The sequence below is a fragment of the Pezoporus occidentalis genome, unplaced genomic scaffold, assembly GCF_034315485.1.
Source record: "Pezoporus occidentalis ecotype Australia unplaced genomic scaffold, CSIRO_AGI_Poc_V1 ctg158, whole genome shotgun sequence".
NCBI lineage: Eukaryota > Metazoa > Chordata > Aves > Psittaciformes > Psittacidae > Pezoporus > Pezoporus occidentalis.
In genome coordinates, this window is record NW_026913404.1 from 1,834,875 (window position 1) to 1,859,956 (window position 25,082).

Consider the following 25,082-nt stretch of genomic DNA (forward strand, 5'->3'; position numbering starts at 1 on the left):
GTGCCCTGCGCCTGCCGCCGCGCTTCCGCCGCGCCCGCTCAGCCCCGCGCCGCCCCGCCCCTTCCCAGCGCCCCGGGGCTCCCCGTCCTGCCGGCCGGGGGAGGCCCGGGGGCTGGGAGGTGGCGGCAGTCGCTGGCCATGACATGAGCGGAGCGCGGCGCCGTGCCTAGAGCCGCCCCGCGGAGCCACCGGCAGCCATGGTGAGTGCGGGGGGAGCGGGGGGGCGGAGGGGATCCGCGGCCTGTCTCGGGCACGCTTGCTTCCCAGGCCGGGGCCGGGCGGCCCGCGGCCTGCTGCGGGGAGCAGGCTGGGCCGGGGGTGCGGGCCTGGGAGCTCTACAGGGGGTGAGGGGAGGCCTCCGCCTCCCGACCCGCTGTGGTGACACTTTGTAACAGCCGTGAAAGCAGAAATTCCTCCTGGGAGCGTCTGGGAAGGGAGGAGAATTGTGGTTTTCTCCGGTGCCAGCCGTGGATTTGCCCCGTTTGCCCCCGGTTTAGCCTTTGACAAGCTGCAGCAGTGACCTGGATTCCTTTCTGTGCAGAGCTTTCTGTAACTCTGCTGCAGATACTGGTCGTCAGCGGCCTCGCAGTAGCAGTAGCAGTGTGCAGTCCTGGGAGGGATACGGAGCTGAGCTGTGACATGCTTTGATTTGCACAATCTTTTTTCTCTTGAGAAGAAGCTAGAGGAGACATCTTTAATCCACTAGCTGCATGCACAGTCAGGCTTGCAGGGCTGGTAGGTGGAAATCTGTCTTCAGGGGGTTGTGATATCACTCACTATCACTGTAGCATGGGCTGGCAGTGATATGCTGAGTAACAACTGCTGTTCTTATTTTTCCCTTGCTCTACCTGCAGGGAAACCTCATATCCCAAAATTGATCAGGCTGACAAGGGGGAGCCACGTACATGTACTTTGCAGTTGATCAGTAAGTAGAGGTGTGTTCAGCAGCTCATGGAAGTCTGCCTCCTGTCCCCTTTCACCCAGAGAGCCCCACTGGGCAAATGCATTACTTACTGGTCTACTTTTCCACCACTTCCTGTCTTAAGCCATTTTAGGTGATGTAGGCTCAGGCCTTGCACCTTTTTTCTTCAGGAAGTTGAGATCTTTGGTTTGCAGTTGTGATTTTTTTTTTTCACCCAGAAGCCAAAATAATCATATCTGTGCACTGTTTGATGTGCTCCTGTGCACTTTTGTAAGTTTATGAAGCCTTTGTAGCCCATTTAAGTTGAATTTCATTAGGCCTTTTGAGAGTTTTTGCTGCTCTGCAGGGTGTCTGCTGGGGTGGGTATGGCCTCCTCAGTAAACGCAAGTAGCAGCCTACTACTGGATCTGTGAGTGTGAGGGATGTGCCTGCCTGCTCAGCATGGACTCATGAACTTCTCTGCCACATGTCACAGGTCTTTCTGAATTTAGCTTCAACCAAAGGAGGATGATATTGAGGTGGATTCTTTTTAGTGAATACTTCAAGAAGATGTATTCAACTGAATATTCATATTAAAGATGAATAAATAAAACAGTAGAGTCTAGGGAATTTGCTAGACCAGTTGTATGTAACAAACTGCAGCTCTGCATGTGGAAAGAAGTTACAGAGTTTTGTGCTTCAGGGTTGCATTGGTAACTGCAGGTAGCAAAAGGACTCCTTAGTTCTTCCCTTACCTCCATACAACTATGCATGTGCAGCCTCCTGAGTTATTCCTGGCTTTCTTTTTTACCTTGAAAATCCAATTCTTGGTTCAGCTACCAGCAGAGTACAGGCTTTGGAAGTTATGAAGTAGTCCTCGGGCTGTGCTGCAGAATTTACTGCTGTAACTCACCATGTGAGTACTGTGCAAAATTTTCCTTATGTTCCCATTTCCCTGTAGCTCACAGATGGGCATGTTCTGTTGGTAGTGTACCCTCCTTCCTGGAAACAGTTGGGAAGGTGTGAAGATGAGCTGCTGTAAGGCATACTGGGAACAAATAAAACAGAATTCAGCTCTGCTGTCCAAAAGACAGACTTGTGGAAGCAGATTTTATTAGCTGAGGTTGAATTGGGTTGGTAGGGAGGAGAGTAAGCAATGAAAGCAGTAATAAATTAGAGCTTCGTTAACTGGGAAGGAATGTTGAGGACAAATTACAAAGTTGGAGCAGCCAGCAAAGGCAGGAGGAGAATACAGTGGTGTACAGTGAGCTCAGAAACTACATGTGTTGTGGAGCAGGTGTTGCTTCTCCGTGCTCAGATGCCACGAGTGGCTCAGAAATCTTAATGCCACCATTAAAAAGCTATTTAGTTTCACAGGAAGCTTGAATCATTCTTTTGCTTTCCGAGGTATTTGTATAGAGCAGCCCTGCTGTGTGAAGTTTTCTGCTTGTTGTAACTCTGTGGTGGTTATCACAGGCTCACAGCACATCAGACTAATGTGTATCTGCTAAATAGTTCTTGTAGGGCATCCGGGTTGTAGCTTTCTGAGAAAAGGATGCATCAGTGTTGATGATGTCATGATATCTTTGTAGAGAAAATAGTGTTGTAAAATACAGGCTCCTCAAGTGGGTTTCTGTGGAGTCAAGTTAAGCTCTAAGCACAGGGTAACTAGCTCCAACTTAAGCACTCAGGTAGAACTCTTCAAGCTTTTCTCTTCTTTGATAGACCACAAAGTATTAATAGAGTTCCTTAGACAATTTTTATGATCCTTCTAGATGATTTTAACAAACAGCTTTGAAATAAATATTGTTGTGGAACTAGTCCTTGAATGCATTTGTGTTTTGTATCCAGATAAGCTATGAACTTGTCTCATTGCTCATTCTTTACCTTTTTTTCTGCTGACACTAGCAAAGATGAGCCGTCTCAGAGCTCAGTTACGATCACCTAAGAATGCCAGTTACCTCGTAACTCCTATGTGAGGTTGGAAGTCAGGGGGTCACCTCCCAGAGAATGTATTCTTTAGTTATGTGGGGTTTGTGTCCTGCCAGCAACTAGAGGAACCACTTAGGAAAGGGGACTTCTTCCATGAAATGCTGTTGTGTATCAGATTTAAAGGTGCCATACGAAGTCAGCCCTTCAGTCAGAGAACTGCAAACAAGCTGTAGTTACAAAACAAGTCACCCTTCTTTAGGGTTGTCACCAGGCCTTGTAAACACGTGGCACAGTGGGAAGCAGACAATGAAAGTGGCAGCACAACATCCAGAGATGCTCATGTCCCTGTTCTTTGTGAAGCAAATATTACTTGCAGAAATGAAGTCGGCAGTGGGCGTGTGTAGCTTGAATCTTTCTAAGTTTCCTGCAGCAACATCCTAGCTTTATTTTATAGCCTTTATCACATTCTTTTTTTTTTTTCTTTCTTTTTTTAGCGGTAGGTGCTGTCATTTTCTTATGTTTGAAGCTTCCTTTGGAGACCTGCTGTTTTTTGAAGCCTTCCGTTTGTTTAGGAATAAAGTATGTCTGGATTGCAGCATATCTGGTCAGGTAATGGTGAGCCATAGGTTATTCTGGCTCACTTGGTTGCCAAGAAGCTTGCTGCTGAATTACCAAAATAGTTCATGCTTATTACGTATCTCAGCTGAGCTGGTGACCCTGAGGCTGGATCAGGTCTGCAGGCTGTGGTTTTGGGACCACTCCTGATGTCTCCTATGCTGGGAGGCTGAGGACACTGGTGTGGCAGAGGCAGCAGCAGCTTCTTGCTGTTGTGAAAGTCATGTTTTAAATGATGTCTGGGCTGTTGTGCCTGTTCATGGAGCTGGTGAGCTACAGGGGTGTCCTGTCATAACAAGAGATGGAGGAGATGGTAAAGCTGAGCACGCTTCCTGGGCAGGCAGAAAATGCTCATGCATGGTGAGGTGTCCTCTGCTCAATGACGAGATTCTTGGGACCAGGAGGGAGCTGGAGTGTGTTGTCCCCTGCCAGAGGCATTGCTGGCTGATGTGCAGTACCAAACCCAGACTGCTGTGGTGTGCTGGTCTGAAGTTCTGTCAGCTTCCTGTGTATCCTCTTTCAAGTCTATAGCTCAAAAATAAAAGTAAACCCTGTTTAAACCATTCTGACTCACTCGACTGAGAAATGAGAGAATGGGAACTTAGAAGTTTGAGCTGCAGCTCTGACATCTGGCTTCCTTTTTCAGCCTTGGAGTCACGTCATAACTTTCTGTGCCCCTGCTTTATTAAATCAGGAAATGGGAGCTGAGACTTCATGCTGGAGAACTTTCATGTATTTACTACTCTGCAGCAAAGCCCGTGTAGGTGCAGAGCACAGCCAGGTATGCCCAGCAGTACTGGCTGCCTGTGGTGGCCCTGAGTGAGGGCTGAGCCTGTACGTTCCTTTGGGCAGAGTTAAGAGAAGGGGGAATCGGAAGTAAGCTTGGAGCAGGAAAGCTGGTCTGGAGTGTGGCTGTTAAGGCTGCTTCCCTCAGAATGGAAGCTTTTTCTCTGAAGAAAATGCCTAATTTAGCAGCATGGTGATATATAAATACATTTGAAGATCTATAATTATTACAATACATACATGATATTTGAAAGACCTGCATTGTCTTCCATTCAACTAAAAGCTGTCAAAGGAAAAAAGTTGAGCCTCAAGATCCACTAAACCAGCTTGAAAACCCTCTTTCTGCCAGATGACGGTGGTGGCCATCCACTGATAGATGAGTGGTGATTGTTGCAAATATTTTAGTACAAAAGCATTAAAACTTGGCATATTCTGCTGAGCTCGTGCAGTGGGGTTCAGTGCTGTGATGAGATCTCTCAGTGTGTGGATACCCAAAAGCCCTGAGGAATTTGTTTTGTTTGGTTATTTTGATGCATGTTATTAAGTGTTGCCATTTAGATCATGGAGAAGAAGCTGTTATGTTTCTCAAGGGTGTTAGTATATGCAAAGTAGAAAAACACTGTGGCTTTTACATGTATGGGCTGATACCTGTCTAGTAGAATAATGTGTCCTAAAATCTTTCCAAATCCCAGATTGGTTTGTGTTGGAAGGGACCTTAAAGCTCATCCAGTTCCAACCCCTTGCCACGGGCAGGGAGACCTTCTGCTAGACCAGGTTGCTCCAAGCCCTGTCCAACCTGGCCTTGAACACTGCCAGGGATGGGGCAGCCACAGCTTCTCTGGGCACCCTGTGCCAGTGCCTCAGCACCCTCACAGAGAAGAACTTCTGCCTAAGAGCTCCTCTCAGTCTCCCCTCTCTCAGGTTAAAGCCATTCCCCCTTGTCCTGTCCCTACAGGCCCCTGTCCAAAGCCCCTCTCCAGGTTTCTTGTAGCCCCTTTAGGCACTGGAGCTGCTCTAAGGTCTCCCCTTAAGGAGCCTTCTCTTCTCCAGGCTGAACCAGCCCAGCTCTCAGCCTGGCTCCAGCGCAGAGCTGCTTATTATCCTTTATCAGTCAGCAGATTATTTCTTGTTAATAACTGTATTTGTGTCACTCTGCTTTGGCCTTCTCTGCATCCCAGATATGAGCATGGCAGTCTCTGGTTTTGGAGAAAAAAGGTGGTGTTTGCCAGCTTTGTTTTGACAAAATAAAATGCTTTGAATACCGTTTAGAGCGGTAAAGCGTGTAGCGTGTCCCTGATCTCTCGTGAAGGTCTGCTTGTTCCAATGAAAGTGTAAATATTAGCCGACTGTAGAGGAATTTGCTTTACCCCTGCTGATTATGATGTTCAAGAAGTTGCTTACTCACCCAGACAGCCCTTGGGGTTAATATCTGTGGTCAGAAATGGAGTGGGTCCAGGGGAAGGTCGGGAATGGTGCAGCCTCTCGAGGCGTGGGCTCAGGAGCAGCTAAGGTTTATGAAAGGTGTTTCTGTGATGAAGCAACTTTCCAGTCTGACCTTTCGCCCCTCCACATAGTATTCCTTTCTTTATCCACATTTCTGATTTCTATTTACAGTTGGGGTAGGAAGCTTTCACTCCACCCGATTTTCTTTTTTTTTTTTTTTTTTTTTTGGGTCTTCTGGCAACATCCCAAATTCCTGATGTTCCTCCCTAATCTTCCCTGATCCCTCTCCTATGAGGATCCTGCACAGAATTATATTTATTTTTATTTTACCATCTCCCTGCACCATGCTCTGTATTATCTTTTATTTGTTTCAACATCTTGGAGTTTGTGGCTGGATTTGCAAGTCTGTGTGTACTTTTAGCAGTGGACTTCTTTTGTTCCAGCTTTAACTGCAGCATGAATGTCTTTCCAAGAGGGATTGTGAGGATTCCTTGTTGCCCCCTCTTTAGAGAAAAGAGCGTACTCATCTGTTTTGTGTACTGGCTTGTCAGGATGCCAAAGTCAGCATTGAATTTATGGGATGCAGCCTTCTAGAGTAAAGAGTGAGGGGTTTTTTCCTTATGGGAGACAATTTTGTTTGAAATGTCTCTTCTGGGTTGATTCTCTCCTGCTTTGGTGGGTAAACCCAGAACAGATTTCTTCTGCACTGCAGTACTTGTCCCTTTCTTTGGGATTGAGGATGGTTTCTTTCGCTGAAGTTTATCTCTGTGGTTGTTTTCCTGGAGTGGTCGCTGGTGTTGGAGATCAAACAGTATGTTTAAGATCAAGGTCTGGAAATGATACAGTGAAGACAGCTGCTCTGTATCACAGAATCCCAGACTGGTTTATGTTAGAAGGGACCTTAAAGTTTGTCTAGTTTCAACTTCCTGCCATGGTCAGGGACACCTTCCACTAGACCGTGTTTGTCTGTAGTGCCTAGGGGTGTTTTTTGCTGTACCATTGCCCTGTTCCTTTGCTTCTCAGGGGTAAGATTAAATTTTCTGCAATTCCTTGACTTTCTTATTTAAAATGTGAAGGGAAAGAGGGGGACAGTGTGTTCATGGCCTATCATTTCTGACATGCAAGCATGGTGCTCAGGAGCAAGACTGTTCCTGCTCCCATCCATGGCTGAGGCTTCACCAGTCTCCTGGTCCTACCAGCAGCCCTGGAGACCAGGAGGAGCAGTTTTTGTGATGGAGGAAAAGCAAAGGAGGAAGCTGCTGTGCAGCAGCTGGCAACAGAGTTTCAGCTGCTTTTTCTTGTTTCCTGCTGGTGCTTGATGAAGTGGGCTGGGTCGTGGTGACCGAAGTCTGTTTGTGTTGGCCTGTCTGAGAACCCTGCAACTTTCTGTGCAGGTTGCGTGCAGTGCTTGCCCCAAAGCTGCAGGAGATGAAACGGTGAGAAGCAGGCTGTTGCTGTGAAATAGCCCAAAGTGCAGAAACTTTGCAGATATCAGCATCTTGTTTTGTCTTTGAGTGGACTGAAAGTTCTTCCTGCATGTGCTGTCCTTTGGAAGCATTTAAGGTTAAAAAAAGAAGGTCTTGTATTTATTTCCCTGGTGTTGTCCATGATGGTTTCATTATATACTCTTAAATGCCCAACACAGGTTTTAATGTTCTTGACAGGAATTTAACTTGGCAATATCAGTCTTTCTTTGTCTCTTTAATAGGGAGTGAGTGTCTTGTAACATATCATGGGTTTGGGTAGTGGAATCATATACCTCCTTGGAAATCACATCTGGCTGGTGCAATATATTGGGTAAGGTATAGTCCTTCTCCTAAGCTTGCCATAAACCTTGCACTGATGGCCCTTTGTAGTCTGCATTGAAGAGTTTTTCCCAAGGTAATGGGCTAAATCATCATCATCCATCATCATCATTGAATCCTGCCAGGCAGAAGCAGATGTGGAAGAACTACCTGGAAAATGGGGAGCTGGGATGTGTCAGTGCCATTAAATCTCAACAAGGATTTGCCTTGCTGGAGCTGCATCTGAATACAAGTGCCATTTTAAGAAATGGGCTGAATAATTGTTTTCTTCCTACATTCACTTTCTTTTTTGCTTGTCCTGATGCTTTCCATTTCCAGCTCTGCACAGGTGTGTAATTTCAGAGGCTTCTTCAGTTAGGACTGCAAACAACTGTGATTTAAGAGGTGTCTGTGAATTGCCTGTAGGTTGAGATAAATATTTGCAGCTTTGCAGGCAGTGAAGTACTTGAGAATTGTTTTTTAAAAGCCCATTAATGCATCTTGGCCAGCTCTTGCTGGTGTACAGACATGCCAGGTTTAGACTCCTGTCACACATCTTTTATAATCTCTTCTCTGGTCAAAGGAGCTGCCACGTGTGAACAAGAGGTGAGGAACAAGCTTTTCAGCATTTTGAAGCATCAAATATCAATCTGTAAGAGCAAGAATAGAGTTCTTTGGTTAAAACTGGAAGATAAGTGCGGCTTTTAAAACTGATTTCAACTTTGCAGTGTTTGTAAGTTCATTTTATGTGCTGTTGCTGCTCAGCTGTTGATTGTTCTTGAGCATGAATAAGAAGATGCAAGTTTTTTTCTTAACCCCTTTTTTTACTTTTTTATAAATATTTTTTATAAGGAGTTTTTTTTATTCCCTCCACAAATACCTTTTCTTCTCCCCCACCCCCAACATACCTGTGTCCAAAATAGTATGGCCTTGGGTTCTTGTTCTTACCTTGCTTTGTAAAACTTGGGTTATTTCACATAAAAGGGAAGGGTTATCTCAAAATGAGTTAAGTTAGACCAGCCCTGTGGTTTGTGCAAGCCTAAACTTGCTTATGCAGAGAAAAGGGAAGTGATTTGTACCCCGTGATCCTGGAACTCCTGCAAGAGCATTTACCTTACGAAAAAGGACAGGATCTCCCTCTATGCTGTCGGTGGCTCTTTTGAAGTGTGGCACATCCCAGGGAACGCAGCCAAGGGAGCATGTGAGGTGAAAGGAAGGGCCCAAACACTGCGATTGCAAAACTGTTCCTTTGAGATGTAACAGTTTCTGGACTTCACTGGGAGAGTTTGAGTTAGTTCTGTACTCTCGGAGAGAACCAGAGTCACCTTGCAGTGTTTAGCGAGTGGGAAGTGGCCCTTGGCAGATGCTCGACCTTGTGTGGTGTCCATCTTAAGAGCTTACTTTGACCGTATGGATTTTTTCTGATAAATTTTCAGCTGGGGTGTTAATCAGAGGTGGCTTAAAAAGTGGTGGACAGCAGCAAAGAACTGTCCAAGCTGAGTGTCTACTGAGGAAGCTCTAATTACTGTAGTGAGATTGTCAAATTTAAGCCTTAAATCCAAAAAGTGCCTCTAGTCTGCTTTGGGCACTCCTGCACTTCTCATCTGTGTGTTATTGTTTTAGCAACTAGTTGTTTGGGGTAATAATGTGTTACTAAGTCTTTCAGCAGCTAAACCACAGTAAATCAATTGGTGAGTTGTCGGCATGTGTGCAGCCCACCTTCCTTTTGGGGTCATCCTCAGCAAGAGCATGGCTTGGAATGGTGCTGCATCTAAATCTTACTTTGCCCAGGCCAGCTTGCTGTGATGATTTTTATCCCTTCAGTGGGTTTCTAAGAGAATTTCTAGGCGTTGAGTTTTCATGCTCTGTGCTTGCTGTGTTCCTGTTGTAAACAGGAAAGTGAACATGAAATGCTCAGTGGAGGATGTGCTGGCTACTGTGCTTGATTATGTTGATTTTGAGTTATTGGTTTAGAAAGAATCAGACTCAGACACTTGAGCCTGTTAGTCAAAGTTCAACCTTAAAACCTGAAGCCTGGTTAACTGAAACTGCCTAAACAAGGAGATTTAAGAAATAAGATCCCTAAGGTATTCAAAAAGGTGCCTGATTACTTGTGTAGTGGGCAGTGTTTACAGGTAAGATGATATCCCTGTCGTGTTTGAGAAATCACATTATCACTGCTGCCTCTTCACAGCCTGTCCAGTGCAGTAGTGTTCAGCCTGTGGTCATTTTTAGTCCTTAACTGACGTTTAAATAAAATAAATCAACTCCTGAAGCACAGTTTGGGGTTTCTAAAGTGGTGAGTTGTGCAGGCAGAAGGGCCTTGAGCAGCTGGACATTGGCTTCATCACAGCAGGGAGATGGACAGTGGCATGGTGCCTTTATTCCTCTGCTGGTTGCCTTGAGGTGGAACAGTAATTCATGACTCTTACAGTAGATTTTTTTTCTTAAATTATGGTGCAACAGAAACGAGTTTGTGAAATCTATGTCTCATTAGCAAGCTGCACAAGTTGCGGCCCTTGAAATGAGTGAACCAAGCAAGTGGGATGTATTCTGCAGCCAGAATATTTCTTGAAGTAACACCAGGAGCCTGAGCTGTTCCCAAAGCACAGAATAAAGATAAGTCTACTTTTGGTTCATTAAAACACAAAAACATCTCTGAAATGCAACAAGGAAGCTGAGAATAAAGCCAGAATCGTGTCTCGATACCATCAGCAGTGTGCTGCCTAATTTAAGACCTCTGTGTGATTTGTACTGATAAGGAGACCACAGACTTCAAAAATCTTGAGTTGGAAATGATTAAATGTCATGAGTAATAGTGTCTTTGAGCTGCACAGCTCTGCCTCCCGGTGTGTGCGTTCATCCTTTCTAGAGGATGTGTTGGGTGTCGTACAACTTCTTTCTAAAACACTATAATTCTGCTTTTGTTGCTAAAAATACTGCACTTGGTTCATGAACTTCACTGCATCGAGTGACTCGGGACTCCTCCAGGGTTTCACCAAAGTGGTGGTAATGTCTGCTTTGCTGATGGCTGCAGAAGGGAGACTTTTGTGGCCCACAAAGGCAAGTTTGGAATAACACAGTCTTTCTGAGAGTGTAATGACTAACTTAACATGTTCATTACCATGTTATGTTTGGGCTTGGGCAGGGAGAGCCTCTGAAAGACACCCTGGTAATTCTTAAATGCGTAAATTACTACTTTAAAACATACGCATGTTAGGTATGTATATTACTAAGCTAGTCTTGACCAAGTTTCCAAAAAAAAAAGTCTACAGCAATAAAAGTGATAATAGAAGGAAGCAAATTCAGCTAAAGTGTAGTGGTTTGTATTTGTGCATGTTTAACTGTGCTATGAAGTAACTGCAGAAAGCTGGAAGCAGAAGGCTCTGAGGTGGAAGAGGATGGGACAGTGTAATTCAGCAAAAGTAGAATGATGAGTTACTTTATACTAGCAGCTGCCATTGTGGTGTGTGCATGATTCTTCTTTTTTCTTAACCCTATGCACAGGCTTGGTGGCATTACAACAATTCCTGCTGGGGAACACTCCAGACAGCTGGGTTTCATATTGTGTGCTCTCCTGCAGTCCCTCCTCTTCTGGAAGAGTTCCCCATTAAGGAGCACAAGTTGGTAGATGTAGCTGGTACACAGAGTAGGAGGTTTTGTGGGATGGTGGGTGTTAGATATGGTGTGAGAAGTGCTTCAGCGGTGCAGGTATTGAAGGGAGGGATGGAATAAGAGTGGGTGTCTGAATTAAAAAACATGATGGTATGCCTAACAGAAAGATTCCCTCCTCTTTGTCTGAAGAATAGAGATGTTGAAGGAGGTTTAGATTTTCCACTGAATGAGGTGGTTTTAAGGTTCAGCTGTGTAGTGCAAAAGCCAGTCTTCTGTGTCAGAGGACAGTATTCCAGTGCTGCCTGAGGGGTAAAGTCACCTTTGTAACATTGCAGCTGCAATTAACATCTTACTAAAAAGAGCTTTGTAGCGGGATTACCTTAATTTTGTCTTGGAGTGATACCCATTTCCAAACACATTAGAGAAGTACTCAACAGACATAACCCTCCTCTTGCAGTTGTCATCAGCCTGAGTTGCCCTATTTAGAGTGTTGTTTGCATGACTGATGCTCTACTGAGCTGTTAATAGCAAACTGTAAAGTTAACAGCTTGTGTTTTTATGGCAAAGCATTAGGGAAGAGCTTTCCTTTAAAAGAATCACTTTAGACAACTTAAAATGAAATAGAAGGATAAGAAGTGATCTCCTAAATAAAAGCACTTCTGGAACAAATTGAAATAGCATTATAAAGCACTTTCATATCTTCCAGAATGATCAGGTACTTTTTTTAAGGGGTGGGGTTGTCTTTGGTTATCTGCAAACTGTGTGTTGTCTCTTCTATTAAATTCAGTATACAATGTCTAAATTGCAATCCAAAAATCATTCTGCTGTCATTCATCAGAATTGGATGGGTAACTCCTCCTACCCAAACCCTGTAGTCCTAGTCTACAGACTGAACTGAATTTGGGATAGTCCTGGTTTAAGCAGCAAGGCACAAAGACTTTGCTTCTCTAGAGCTTCAATGAGGTGCAGTGAACTGGAGTTTGAACACCCTAAAATGCTGTAAGTTGGAAGCTATTAATATTTTTTCCTTAATCAACCCAAATTGGTTAATGGCTCATGCATCTTAAAATGTATTTGAACGCTAGCCCTGACATCAGCCAGTACATCCTGGGTTTGTAGATCTTTTGTTTTGGTGGATGGAGAATGTCTCTGTGCAAGTTCTTGGTAGCATATCTCATAACTTCTGTCAAAATAGGAGTCTGTAGTCTCAGCTGTGAATCTGTTATTTTTCTGGTTGTATGAGGAGGGAACTTAAGGTTGGAGTCCATAGATAAATGGTATGAGTAAGCAGCTACACCCCTCTGGTCTGAAAACCGTTAATGAAACACCTTTGGCAAACTTAATGAAGCAGAAATGGGGATGGTAAGGATGTAGATTGCCAGTGGCTGTTTCCCGCCCTGATCCATTTCAAGTCTTGTTCAGGTCACACAGGGCAATTCAGGAAGAACAGACCTGGGGCAGACCTGACACTTCTCCAGTCCCTGCAACATGGACCCAGTGCAGCACAGCAGCAGCTAACAGCACCTGTTCTGGGGAGAATCAGCTGGGATACATCTCTCCATGATGGTATCTTTGAAACAATTTTGAAACTATAGTGTGGATGCCCTATTGAAACACAGGAATCTGTAGCTGTTGGTGCATTTAGACCTGCTTGCTTACTTTCATGTGTCAGTAACCTGTGACTGAGGGCATTATCTTTGGCTGGAGGGTTTGCTGAATCTGGCAGCTAAGATGATCTCTGTAGCAGCCTGCAGGTCAGAGCTCAGCCAGAGAGTTCAGGCAATTGGAAGCCCTGAGAGTGAGCCCTGGGGTTGAGAGGGATCAGATTTTACAACTGGTAAAAGTGAATGGGGAATATTTCAATTTTAATAGCTGAATATTTAGTGATGCCTCATGAAGGTGAATCAAGCTGCCAGCTCTGACCCAGAAAGTCTGTAGTAATCTGCTAATGATGGTCCAGACTTCATGACTTTCCCTGAAAACCTTTAAAAATGAAACACCAACCCTGTTGCAGATGGAGATGCCCTTCACTTGTAAGAGAGAAGTAGGAGTATGTTTATTGACACAAAGCAGTGATTTAACAAAGCTGATAAGAAATGCGACAGTGGATTAACGTGATTCAGTGGTGAGGTACACTTGATTATTATTGCATAGAGGACAGGGTCAGATAAAGCTGTCAGGAGTTCCTCCCTTTGAGTCATGAGTCTCAGAAAGTACCCCCTTTTGTTCTAAACTTCTCAGAGAGGAGTTGGTGTGCAGCTGGATCCAGATGTAGTCCCAGACTTGGTCAGTAATTTATGTCTAAAGGATTGTATGTGCACAGTCAATCCTTTATATCCCTTAGCTAAGATTTCAAAGTTTAGCATGCTATTAGTCACTTAAAAAGGACCTGTGGCAAGAAATCTCAGCTGCAAGGAGTGACCTTGAGAGGTGTCCCTGCTCAAGGGGAGATCCTGGCATGCAGCCTGCTGCTGTGCAAGATAGCTCCACAGGACCTGGGCTGTCCAGTAGTTACGGAGTGTGATGATTGACTTATATTTGCATAGCAGCATGTTTCAGTTGGTGCACGCTTAACTGGCCCTCAGCTGTTGAGCAAGATTTATGGCCCGTAGCTATTGTGTTGGTATTTGTCTTCCCAAAGTCCAATGTAACCCTGATGAAGCCATGATGACCACCTGGCTATTTCTTAAGCAGGAAAGGGGACTTGGACAGAAGCTGAGCTGAGTAGTGCTGGTTCTGACTGCTCACGGGGTTTGATCTTGTCCTGATGTTGCAGGACTGAAGCTGTCCTTAATGTGTCTGCAGTGCTGCTCAGTATCACAATTGGCATTTCTCTTTGCAGACCCCGCTGGTACTTTTCTGTTCTTTTCTTCAACGCAGAGTAAGCACCAAGCCCTCAAGGAAAGCAAACTGTGTATTAGTTACATGTAGCCAGGTACAGTTGCAGGTGCTACAAACCGCTCTGCTTTCATTACAGCCTCACTAGATAATCTACTTTTTGGGGTTTCTGGATATAGAGACGGTAAATTTCCTCTGCAGCTCTCCAACAGCACATCTCCTCTTTATCTTGGTGACCTAGTTATCAGAGCCTGTGCTTGAAAGGTGGGCGATTACCACATTCCTGGTTAGCTTGAGGAATACCCAAAGGCACGAGCAAGTGCAGAATGCTGCTTTTTACCTTTTCAAGCCCTGGCAATAGCTAAAAGGGGGTGGCCATCACATAGCATCTGTCGTTGTATGTGGGAGACTCTCTTGTTTGCAGAGGCCATCCTGGGCTGGGTTTTCATTGCTTCAGACAATCTGTGCTACTCCACCTTCCTCTGGACAAACCTCCAGAACAGCCAGGAGAAGTCAAATAGGAGAAAACCATCTCAGAGGCCATGCTGTTTCTTTCTGCCCATGTTGGCCTTGGATTCTGGCCAGCCTGGGCTTTGTACATAAAATATTTGTGGTGTTCTCTGTTTTCTGTTTTGCTTTTGCACATTGACCATTATGATGGTGGTGGTTTTAATATAGAAGATAAGCATACTCCTAGGAGTAGACTCGGTCATCTTCAAAATCTCAGTGCCGAGACAGTTTGATGTCTGTGGAGGACATGTCAGATGTTCAAGATTATGAGAACTCTGCAATTTATTTCCAAAAGTAGGAAATAAATCTTGAATCTTGGAAAAAAATTACTTAACTACTCTTCTGAAAGAAGGGTTGAATTAACTATGTGAAAAGGCTTAGCCCTGCCATTCCTGTGTGCAGAGCTGATGCTTCTCTGTGAATTGAGGCGATCTTGATCTTGGCCAGTGGAGGGGTGATGTGGGAGAACTGTGCTCCTTAGACAGGAATTTGCATCAAATTGACCTGCACAGCATTTGGAAACTCCTTGTTGGGAGTTTGGCATCAGAAACTATTGGTGAGACTCAGTGTTGAGCAGCAGAGAAGTAAACTTGGAGGGATTTAGGAAAATATGGATGTGTATGTCTGGATCTAGTGGGGAAGAACTCGCAGCAGTGCATGATATCCTAGAAATAAATGCGCAGAAATGGCAGTGTGGCTGTTTCCTAATGTCATTAAGGACTCCACTTAATCAAATACATATTGCTGTTATCTAGGAAATGGTGACTGGCAGGAGAGGGACACTGTTGGGTGGCTGAAGGGCTGGCTTCAAGGGAGGCTTATAGTGTGAGGGACTGTTTGCAGAGGCCATGGATAACTGGATTAAAGAGGTGATAATGGGTGCTTGAGCTTGCTTAAGGTAGCAAAGTGGCTTTGATTTGATTGTAGGTTATTTTAAGCCAAATTCCCACTAACAATGTTTCTTGCTAAAGCAGTCTCTGCTTTCTAGAGCAGGTCTTTGAAAAAAAATAGAGGAAAAGTGGGGGAAGGAAGAGGAAAGGTAGGATGAAGTTCAGTGTTCCTTTGTAATTGGAAATGTGTGGTGTCCTACAGAGCATCCCTTTGCAGCTGTTGGGAGAGCAGAGCTGAATTTTGCTTTCCACACTGTTATGTTGAGCTGTTGGCTCTCCAGGGCGGGGTTAATCCAGGTGTTTGAGGAGGGTCTCCTGCTGCTTGGCCCCACCAGTGGTCCTTGGGGAAACTGCTGTATGTGGAAGTGGGACCTCACAGAAGCCCATCGTGTTTCTGCCAGTTGTCTCTTGCTCTTCTCTTTGTAGAAGGCTTCCAGGCATTGGGGTTGTTCCTGTTCTTTCTTTTTGAGGCAGAAATTTCAGTTTTCTTTAATGGCTTGTTTTGCTTCTGTGTAGATGAAGGTCGGGGCTTGAATCTTGATGCATTTATTATTGATAGTGTGTACTGAAAACATTAGAGGAATGACTAATGGCATGGTGTGTACTGCAGTAATACTGTTTTCTAAGGCTGTTTATCAGGCTTAAAATAAGGGAAGCATGGCATAGCTAGGGAGGCTAAGTTTCATGCTGTGCTGTTACTAGGATAATATCATCCCAAGTCCAGAAAGCTGCAAAGCATTAGTAATCTTGCAACAGCTATATACTAATTCTGATTGTTATTTTAGGACTTAAAAACACTGAGCTTTAACTGATGAATTCCAATAATAAAAGCTAAATTTGGGGATAGGAAGATGACCTTCCTGAATCAAATTGCTTAATACTTGTATACTGCTTCTCACAGTGCTGGAAATTCTTGCTGAGCAGCTTTGGTGTTGCAGGAGACACCTGGCACTGAGACAGAAGTAGGAATAGGTGTCAGGAGTCCTCTCAGAGACCATGCTCCCCGTGCTATTGCTGTGTTTAGTGTGTCTAAACAGCTGAAAGCCTCTTCTTGAACTTGCTGTCCTTGAGAATAATTTGACAAGGATTAACTAACTTAACATCACTAAATGCCAGCAAAAATAAAGGAAGCTTCTTGTACTGTTTTCATTAATGCAGCTCAGCAAATGGCCGTTCATGTCCAAAGCTTTTACTTACGTAGTCAAACTTTATTGCTACTTGATAGCAACAAGCAGTTTAAATTGCAGATTATTTTGCCCTCCATCTGGACTTTGTACTCTTGTTGGGTGCATCTGTGACTTGAATGACGCCGACCTCATGTGTGCAAGTCAAAAGTGGAAGTTAGAGTTAACTCTTCTCTTTAAATGTCGTTTCCAGGCATCTGAGGAGGCCTCACTACGGGCTTTGGAGAGTCTAATGACAGAGTTTTTCCACAATTGCACAACAAATGAGCGGAAGCGTGAGATAGGTGAGTTCATGCCACTGCTAAAGGATGGGCCTCTTTGTTTTTGCTGCCTGCAGACCTCAGCAGAGCACTTGGTTACGTTCAACCAATACAGCATGAGAAAGTACTTTATCCCATTCCAAACTGGCACCTTGGACTCTCCTGCTTAAGAAAAGGCATATATAGTTTGTGTTTTGGAGATCCCATGGCATGTCCTATAGATAAGATGTCAGTAACTCTTTACTGCTGTGAGCATGGAGATGTTTTTTATCAAGGGTAGTAAGTTGGTTAGGGTAGGAGAAGGATGTTAAGTTTTTTCTGCCTGTACATTGTTCAGTTGCATGTGCTGGAAAACATCTACCTTCTGCCTGGAGGTGAAGCATGAACTTCAGATTTGTTCAGCATTAAGAAGGGAAAGCAGAAAACTGGCTTAGCTTATGTGAAATGACAAGTAGGAATAAGCAGCAAGGTTTTATTTTGGCTGATGTCCTGAAAAACCAGCAGAGATCTTACAGGCTGTAGAAGCTCTATATTAGCTTCTTGCATCTGTCATTGATGGCTGTGAATAGGCAGTTTGCTTTCATGCTCAAACTTCTGCCATCTCTAACTTCAGTGCCAAAAGTCACAGCAGGAAAAACTCCCAGAGATCTGGTAAAATAAAGAATAAGTGACTAGGCAAGGGTGAGTCTTTTTTCTGTTGTGGAGATCTGCTGTGGAAAAGGTAAAAGCCTTCAGCACCCCCCATTTTCCTGCTTAAGTTTTAGGAAAGAAACGGGTTGATTAAGCATTCAATATGATTCACCTGTAAAACAGCCCTGTAAAGTTTTCCCTTTGGCATGTTTGGTATGTAGTTACTCGATGCGAGGTGACCAAATCCTGTACCCAAGTGTTCAGAGAGGGTTTTTAATATGCTGACCTATACCAAAGTCAATGGCTCTTTGAGCAACTGCATTAAAATGAGGGGTTTTATAACACTGTGCCAGATCTGAAGTACTCCTTGTGTTTTGCAGTGACCTGGTATCCCAGCATTTGGCTTTTATAGATAAAATGGTAATGCTCATAGTATGATTTCTGTGTAATTTAGTTTTCTGCTATTAGTCTGGTGTAGTATTTGTCCAAACTGTATTCTAAAGTGACATACCTATTTCATTAAAGCCTATTATTAGGTTGCTTTTAATGCTTTGGAGTGGGATTTTTCTTTTTTTCCCTCCTCCAGGCTGAGTCATTCCTTGAGCATGGGGTTTCTTCCATGCTCAGTGTGTTACTGCATTGCCAGTATAAATTGTTAAGGATTTGTTCACAGCTTAAGAATCACCCTGTAATTCTTTAATACTTTGTTTTTTTCAGAGGAGCTTTTAAATAACTTTGCCCAGCAGATAGGAGCCTGGAGATTCTGCCTCTATTTCCTCTCAAGTACAAGAAATGACTATGTCATGATGTACAGTTTGACTGTGTTTGAGGTAAGCTGTGGCTGTTGCCTGCTTAGTGCATTTTCTGTCTGGTGCAGTTTTATGTGGCAATTGATTTGATTGGAAAATGTTTGTCTGAAAGGGGTGTCCTAGTAAGTATAGTGCAAAAGGATGCTTTTATTGTGCTCTCCTAGAGAGGCTGCTTAATGGCAAGCTAAGAGTAGGAGAATATGAATCATTGTACAGAAACTGAAGAATTCATTTCCTGGCATCTCACAGTATGAACTACCTCCAGTTTCAGAGGCTGCCTGAGTTTTCTGCACAATGCTTTTAAGAGTCATATTGCTTTTATGGTATTTTTATGGTCAGGAAGACTTGCATTATTACCTGCTACTTCTGCTAACTGTAATGCCAAGAGGGAAGACAAAGTTTTCTTTATTTTTCTGACATCTCATAGTTGTGTTTGATGCTCTTGAACAACATCCTGCAAGCTTATGTGCTAGGTGTAGAGGTAAGGTCTCTTTTAGAATACCATATCCCACCTATTTATAAAAGAAAAAAGTTATGGTTAAAAGCCTAAATATTGATTTGTATATCTACTGGAAGAAACAAGTCTTCTGTGAGCAGCTCTGTTTCATCAACTGACTTCTTCGTGACCACTGCAGTGTTTTTCCCTAGCAATAGTCTGGGGTTTGGTAAGAGTCACACCTCACCCTGGTCTGTCCCTGACCTCTGTGTTATGTTCTTGGCTGGCTGGGCAGACTGAGCTCTGCTCCTACATCAGAGGGGGTTTACACCCTTTGCAGTGGCCACTTTTTAGGTGGAGCAAACAACTCTTATTATGAACAGAATTACCCACATTGTTGATGGTGACCTCTTCACTTTAAGTGTTCACTCTATTTATCTGGACTTGACCTGCAAACTGAATCTGGTTTGCCTTCCTTTTAAAAGGGGGTAATCATGAGAGTGTGGGAGTTGTTCCCTGTTCTGGGGGTGGATGTCACACAGCAGCACTATGCAATAATTAAACTGATTTTTATGAAGATTAAAGCATGTTTGATTACTGAGCCTCTGCTTTCCCTCTGGGAGGGGGGAGTAGTACTGAAAAAATAATTGTGCCCATAACTAAGCAGAATAAAGAAATCATTGTCCAAGTGTAAAGTGAGGGACATAAGTCTAAAGATCAATGAGAGATTAGGATCTCACCATTGATAGCTTGAACTGCCAAAGTTAATTACTGGAGAGCTGCCCATTCAACTAGTCCTCATAGCAACTTCATCAGTCTTCAACTGTCAGAGTACCGAATTTCAGTAGAGCGTGTATGTAAACATGGGAATTATTCCCAAAACATTCATGAGAATGTTGTGTTTTCCAGAGTGTCTAGGAAGTTAACGGTGGACCTGGAATAAAAATCCCATGGCCCCCTTCCAGATGAACCTTTTTCACTTCTTGCTTTTGGAGAAGAGAGCATCTTCCCAAAAATATTTCACAGGTGGAGAAAGCTGCCACTTCGAGGTCAGAAGAGTAGGACAAAATTCAGTGGGCGTTAAATCATGAATGTTAAAACTAAAATATCTTCCAGTTTTATTGGGGCTTATGAAATTCTTCTTCTGGACTTGCAGCAAGAAACTCTCATTTGGTTTGGTTGTCATTGTTTTTAAGCAGTAACTTCTGGATCTTCTCTGTGAGAGCACCCAGAAAGCAACCTTTTTTAGGAACTTAATGTGTAAATGTACCTCTGTATCTCTACACTCTCAACTGGTACCTCTGTACAGTAAGTCTGCACTGTGAAATGGATCTGCTTTGACTGCAAATAATCTTCCATTATCTGCAAGAAACCCCTTTGCAGCATCTCCTGCTTATAGGTTCCCCAAGCTACCTGCCTGCAGATGGGTACAAACGCCTCAGTAGCAGGTCGCCTCAGTAATTTACTCTGAGAGGCTCAGCTCCTAATGCTCCAGAGCCCTTAAATGGGATTGTAGCATGGCAGGAAGGCAATTCGCAGCTCTGCCTTCTGAAGGATTTTGTCTGGCTTTAAGTGGACTAAAAGCTTTCAGTTAAAGTAGTGCCCTGTCACTGCAAGGCAGTCACTCTGGTGACCTTCCAGCTTAAGGAGACCTGGGTGGCATCAGAGTCATCTAAAACTGAACTTGCTTCCCCTCTTTTTTTTCTGCTCCTTACAAGACTATGCTTCCCCCTTCTTTCACGGGGAAGTTCTAGGCATCCAGGATTAAGGTGTGGTGGAAATAATTTATAGGCATGCCAGACCAGTTCTGCTTGACTCAAACCCAGTTAAAATCGCAACATTGCTGACACTTGTCAGTTAATAGAAATGATGGTGTTTTCCAGGAGCAGCAATTCGTGGGGCACTGAAACCCATCTTGTGTGAAACTCTCCTGTTGGAGGGCTTGTACAGACCTGATACTCTTGTGGTGGGGGTGGGTTTTTGTTGGATCTCGAGCCTACATGCAGTGTGGCTTGTAAAGTTCAACAGGTTTTGTTCAGCAGCTCGAGCCATTGCTGCCTTCAGTTGCCTGAGTACTCCTTTAGGTAGCAAAGCTTATTCCAAGTTAGTGATGTGGCGTTTGCCCTCCATGAAGCTGCTCTTGTTCTGCCTAGCTTAGTTTGCACACACTCTACATGTTGTTAAAGGTATCAGGGTTGGTACTGGGCTGCTGAGCTATTAAAATGTCTTAAATTTGAGCTCTTTGCCCAGTGAGATAGGTGTTGGAGCTCTAACAGAGGAGAAACATCTGTTTAACCTGCTAATACCCACGCATTTTGTTCTCTGTAGGTCTACCCACAGCAGTAAAGAAGGTTGAACTACAACAAATATAGGTACTTCTCGGGCTTGGTCAGTGTGAGGCCTGGATGGATTGAAAGCTATAACCTTTCCCCTGCCCATGCAGTGTGGCAGGGACTGTCAATCCTGGGATGTAAGATGCAGCTGCTCTGCCCGGTGCTCTGTCCCTGCACTGTGTCCAGTTCTCTTGATGTTTAACTCAATGAAGCAGGTCTAAGATGAGCTCGTTTGAGAGGTCTGTTTCTTTTCCAGAACCTAATCAATAAGATGTGGCTTGGGGTCCCATCTCAAGACAAAATGGAGATCCGCAGCTGCCTGCCCAAGCTCCTTCTGGCTCACCATAAAACTCTGCCTTACTTCATTAGGAACAAGCTCTGCAAAGTCATTGTGGATATTGGCCGGCAAGACTGGCCAATGTTCTACCATGACTTTTTCACTAACATCTTGCAGGTAAGGAGTTTATGAAGAGAAAACTTGTATTAAACTTATATTAATTTGTGGAGAGATGTTATTTTGTTTCCTTGAATATCGACTTGACAGAGGTTAAGAAACTATATGAAAAGCAAAATTGCTTCTTAAACTCATCTTCCTTTTTAATTTTGCAGATGAACCTTAGCTTCCTGCATAATATTTTTCTTGTGTTAATGTGTTTTGACAAAGCAGCAAGTATCAACTGCAGTTTGAATTTTAACTGTTTCATAATCATAAACTGGTTTGGGCTGGAAGGGACTGTAAAACTCATCCAGTTCCAAGCCCCTGCCACAGGTAGAGACACCTACCACTAGACCAGGTTACTCCAAGCCCCGTCCAACCTGGCCTTGAACACTGCCAGGGATGGGGCAGCCACAGCTTCTCTGGGCAACCTGTGCCATCACCTCAGCACCCTCGCAAGGGAGAATTCAGGAGTAATTATTGAAAATTTAGGGGTTGTGGGTTCTTTAAAGGTAAAAAGTCAGTAACACTATGGATGCATCACTGGCATCACTGGATGATTCTCACAAATGAAGTTTCTGAATGTGGCTGTTGGAGATGTTTCACCTAACAGCCAAAGGTACCCTAAAACCTTTGGTGCCACATCATGTAAAGTCACTGGTGGAACGTGGTTGGGGTGTTTAAGAGGGCTCTTGCAGGAAGACCATAGTATGTATTGGAGGATCCTGGTTGAGACAGTGCCATTAGTTTGAATGTTGGTTGTAATTCAGCATCTACAGAGTGAAGCCTGAGCCTGGTGAACAGCTCACTGCCACTACAGCCTGAAGAGGCTGGTGCAAACCTTGTCTTTTGGCTTAAGGACCTTGTTTCCATTTCTCTTAAAATTAGTCATAATTGGCATAAGGAGGCTGAGTGTAAACTGAAGTGCTGCACAGTCTTTTTTCTGTTGACAAGTGAAGTGATTGAATGCAGTTATGCCCACAGACAAGCCACAGGCAGTTATTTAAATAAATCAAAGTCCTTGAGTGTCGTTTCTTTAAGAGAAATGGATCTAGTATTAATTTCAAATTTAAAAATGTGCTCACCTGGCCTACAGAGCCTGTTACTCACTGGTGTAATTTCTTTTCAGACAGCTTTCTGTAGTCATATAGTGCAACATGTTGCAGTTTTTTCCTGGGTAGTCAATTTGACAATGAGACAACTGTCTAAGCTTTGTTTTCACCTGGATATGAGCTGAAATGCTGTACTGGCTTCTACTTGCTTTGGAGGAGGTTATCTTGAGTGATTGCAGAGCCCAGTTTGGGAATCTGTTTTTCCTTAAGCCTCTCCTTTTGGACTCGGTTGCAGAGGAAAATGATCCTATAAATTAACTTCTGTAGCACATTCCAAAAATACTTGGAGAAAGTGGTATTAAAACACTAATACTGACCTCCATGACTTCCAAATAATGAAGAGTAGCAGAGGAGCAGAATGAGTTGCTTTTGGAGTTGCAGGTGACTCCTGTCTCAGGACTTCTGAGATCATTTGAAGCAACTGGTTCGTTCTTTAGTATTAAATTGTATCCCAGTTCTGCAAACCTTCTATTGAACCGTTTGAGGGCTGGAGAGAAGTGACTTGGACTGTTGTATTGTCATTATGCAAACACAGAAAGTTCTACTTTGTTTAAAATTACTGAAGTACCAGTCTATGGTATTGCTAAATTTCCTGGTATTGTCAGAAAATACTCTGAGAGAAGACGATTCAGACTCTTCGCAACTTCCTAACAAGTTGTGCATTTGATTTAATTCTTTAGCTGTCTGCTCCTGTGCCATCATGCTTCCTTTCTGAAAGCCATTGTGCTTCCTTTCTGAAAGCCACGCTCATGCGCTTCTAGACCAAGAGCTTTTGGATGGGCATTTTTCCCTCGTGTAGCCTTAGCAGTGTTAACTCAGCCTGTCTCTGGCTTGGAGGGTCAGGGAAATTAGGACCCAAGTCAGGCTGTATTGCAGAATTTGTTACTTCAAGGATTAGTTGTAGTAATCGTGATTGGCTTTAGTCTTCTTTTTCCCAGAGGGGGTAGTGCATAAACCATTTTGGATGTTCCAGGTCAGCAGTGATGAGCAGTGCTGTCTTTCAGCTGAAAATAAAACTTTGTCCCACTTGAATGTGTCTTTAATAATCACAGTGGCTACCAAGGGCAAGAATCCCTTTCTCCAGTCCTCTTCCTGCATGTGGTGGAAGTTACTGTTTTTAGGGGAAATATGATTTACAGTTTGAGATGTGATACAGAGGCAAGGAGAGGTTGGATCCCTGAGCTTGTTCTGGTGTCAGCTGATGTTCGCTGCAGCTTTTTGTCTGCATGGGGAGGGCTTTTTAGTGGGATACTGCTTGGCTGCTGGTGCAGGCTCCTTAGCCCAGTGTGACTGCAGCCCTGTTACATGGTGAAACTGCTGGTGTTGAGGCAGTTCTGAGAAGTGATGATGTCAGCAGAAGGCAGTAAACAGAAGCAACAGACTGTTCCTAGTAAACATGGTGAAACAGAGAATGGGTACAGTGACATTAGGAAAGCTCTCTTGAAACCCCAGGGATTCCCATGGTACTTAACTGTTGCAACATCATAGATTAATGTCTCAGGAAATCAAATATTTGCAGTTCTCTTCCTTCAACATACAGCACTGCAGACTGGGAACTGATACTCCAGTGGTCTTGGAGCACTTGTAAACTGCTAGCAGTGTTGATAATCCCACTTGTCAGCTGAGTGCTTTACAGAATGCTGTCATCACATGTTGCACTCATGTTTTCCCCTCAGTTAATTCAGTCTCCTGTGACCACTCCTCTGGGACTGATTATGTTGAAAACTACTTCGGAAGAACTGGCATGTCCAAGGGAAGATCTTAGCGTGGCCCGGAAAGAAGAGCTCCGCAAGCTGCTCCTAGACCAGGTGCAAACAGTGCTTGGGCTCCTCACAGGTAGGAGTTACTGCTCTTGAACCTTGAAACAAATATCCTTCTTCACCAGGTTTAAGATGCCAGAACATTCTGGGTTCAGTGAAGCAACATGTTGGCAATATATTGGCTGCTCCTGTAGCTTGAGCATTCAACTCTACCTTTCAGCATTTGGGTCAGCTTACAATGAAACAACTCATGCAGTAGAGGGGCTGTATAGCTGCATATCCCCCTCATTATTAAGAGGGATTATGTGTATAAACGCTTGGTAATTTTCTTGAACTCACTAAGAGAAGACAGTGTTCCTTGTCAAAACACTGAAGATGTGTTCTACCAAAGTTCCCTTGCAGTCTCCAGTATGTTTGTTGATCTATCCGTCTCTTAGCAGGCTGTTCTGAAAAATCTCTCTTTGGGCAGGTATTTTGGAGAGCATCTGGGACAAGCACAGTGCTACTGCTGCCACTCCACCACCATCCCCAACTTCAGGAGAAAGTGGTAAGGATGGCTAAAGCTAGAAGATGATATTTCCATATACTTAAACTTGCAACATCAGGCACAGATTCTTTTCTTTGCTGTCTAATCTCTTGTAATAACACTTTCCTAGAGCTTTTCATAGGACAACAAATTCCTGGTTGGAAAGACAAACCTTACACAAAGCAATTTCCACTGCAGGGGATGCCCCACAGAAAATGCCACTTTGTTGTAAAGTGCACATATAGCTTCTTTTTATCCTCAGATGGCAAAAAGCTTTCTGAA

General features: G+C 43.8%; 1 protein-coding gene across 5 annotated transcripts in view; it reads left to right on the forward strand.

The window, feature by feature from the left end:
- Positions 1–25,082, forward strand: part of XPO6 (exportin 6) — a 55,372-nt gene continuing 30,290 nt past the window's right edge. For 4 of the 5 annotated variants that reach the window (XM_062611929.1, XM_062611930.1, XM_062611932.1 and 1 more), the window contains exons 1-6: positions 2–200; positions 16,692–16,782; positions 18,106–18,218; positions 21,223–21,420; positions 24,191–24,350; positions 24,744–24,821. In XM_062611929.1, coding sequence (XP_062467913.1) covers positions 198–200; positions 16,692–16,782; positions 18,106–18,218; positions 21,223–21,420; positions 24,191–24,350; positions 24,744–24,821 — 643 coding nt within the window. In that variant the 5' untranslated portion in view covers positions 2–197. Of the gene's footprint in view, positions 201–16,691; positions 16,783–18,105; positions 18,219–21,222; positions 21,421–24,190; positions 24,351–24,743; positions 24,822–25,082 lie in introns of all 5 variants that reach the window. The other variant, XM_062611934.1, reaches the window with a different exon arrangement.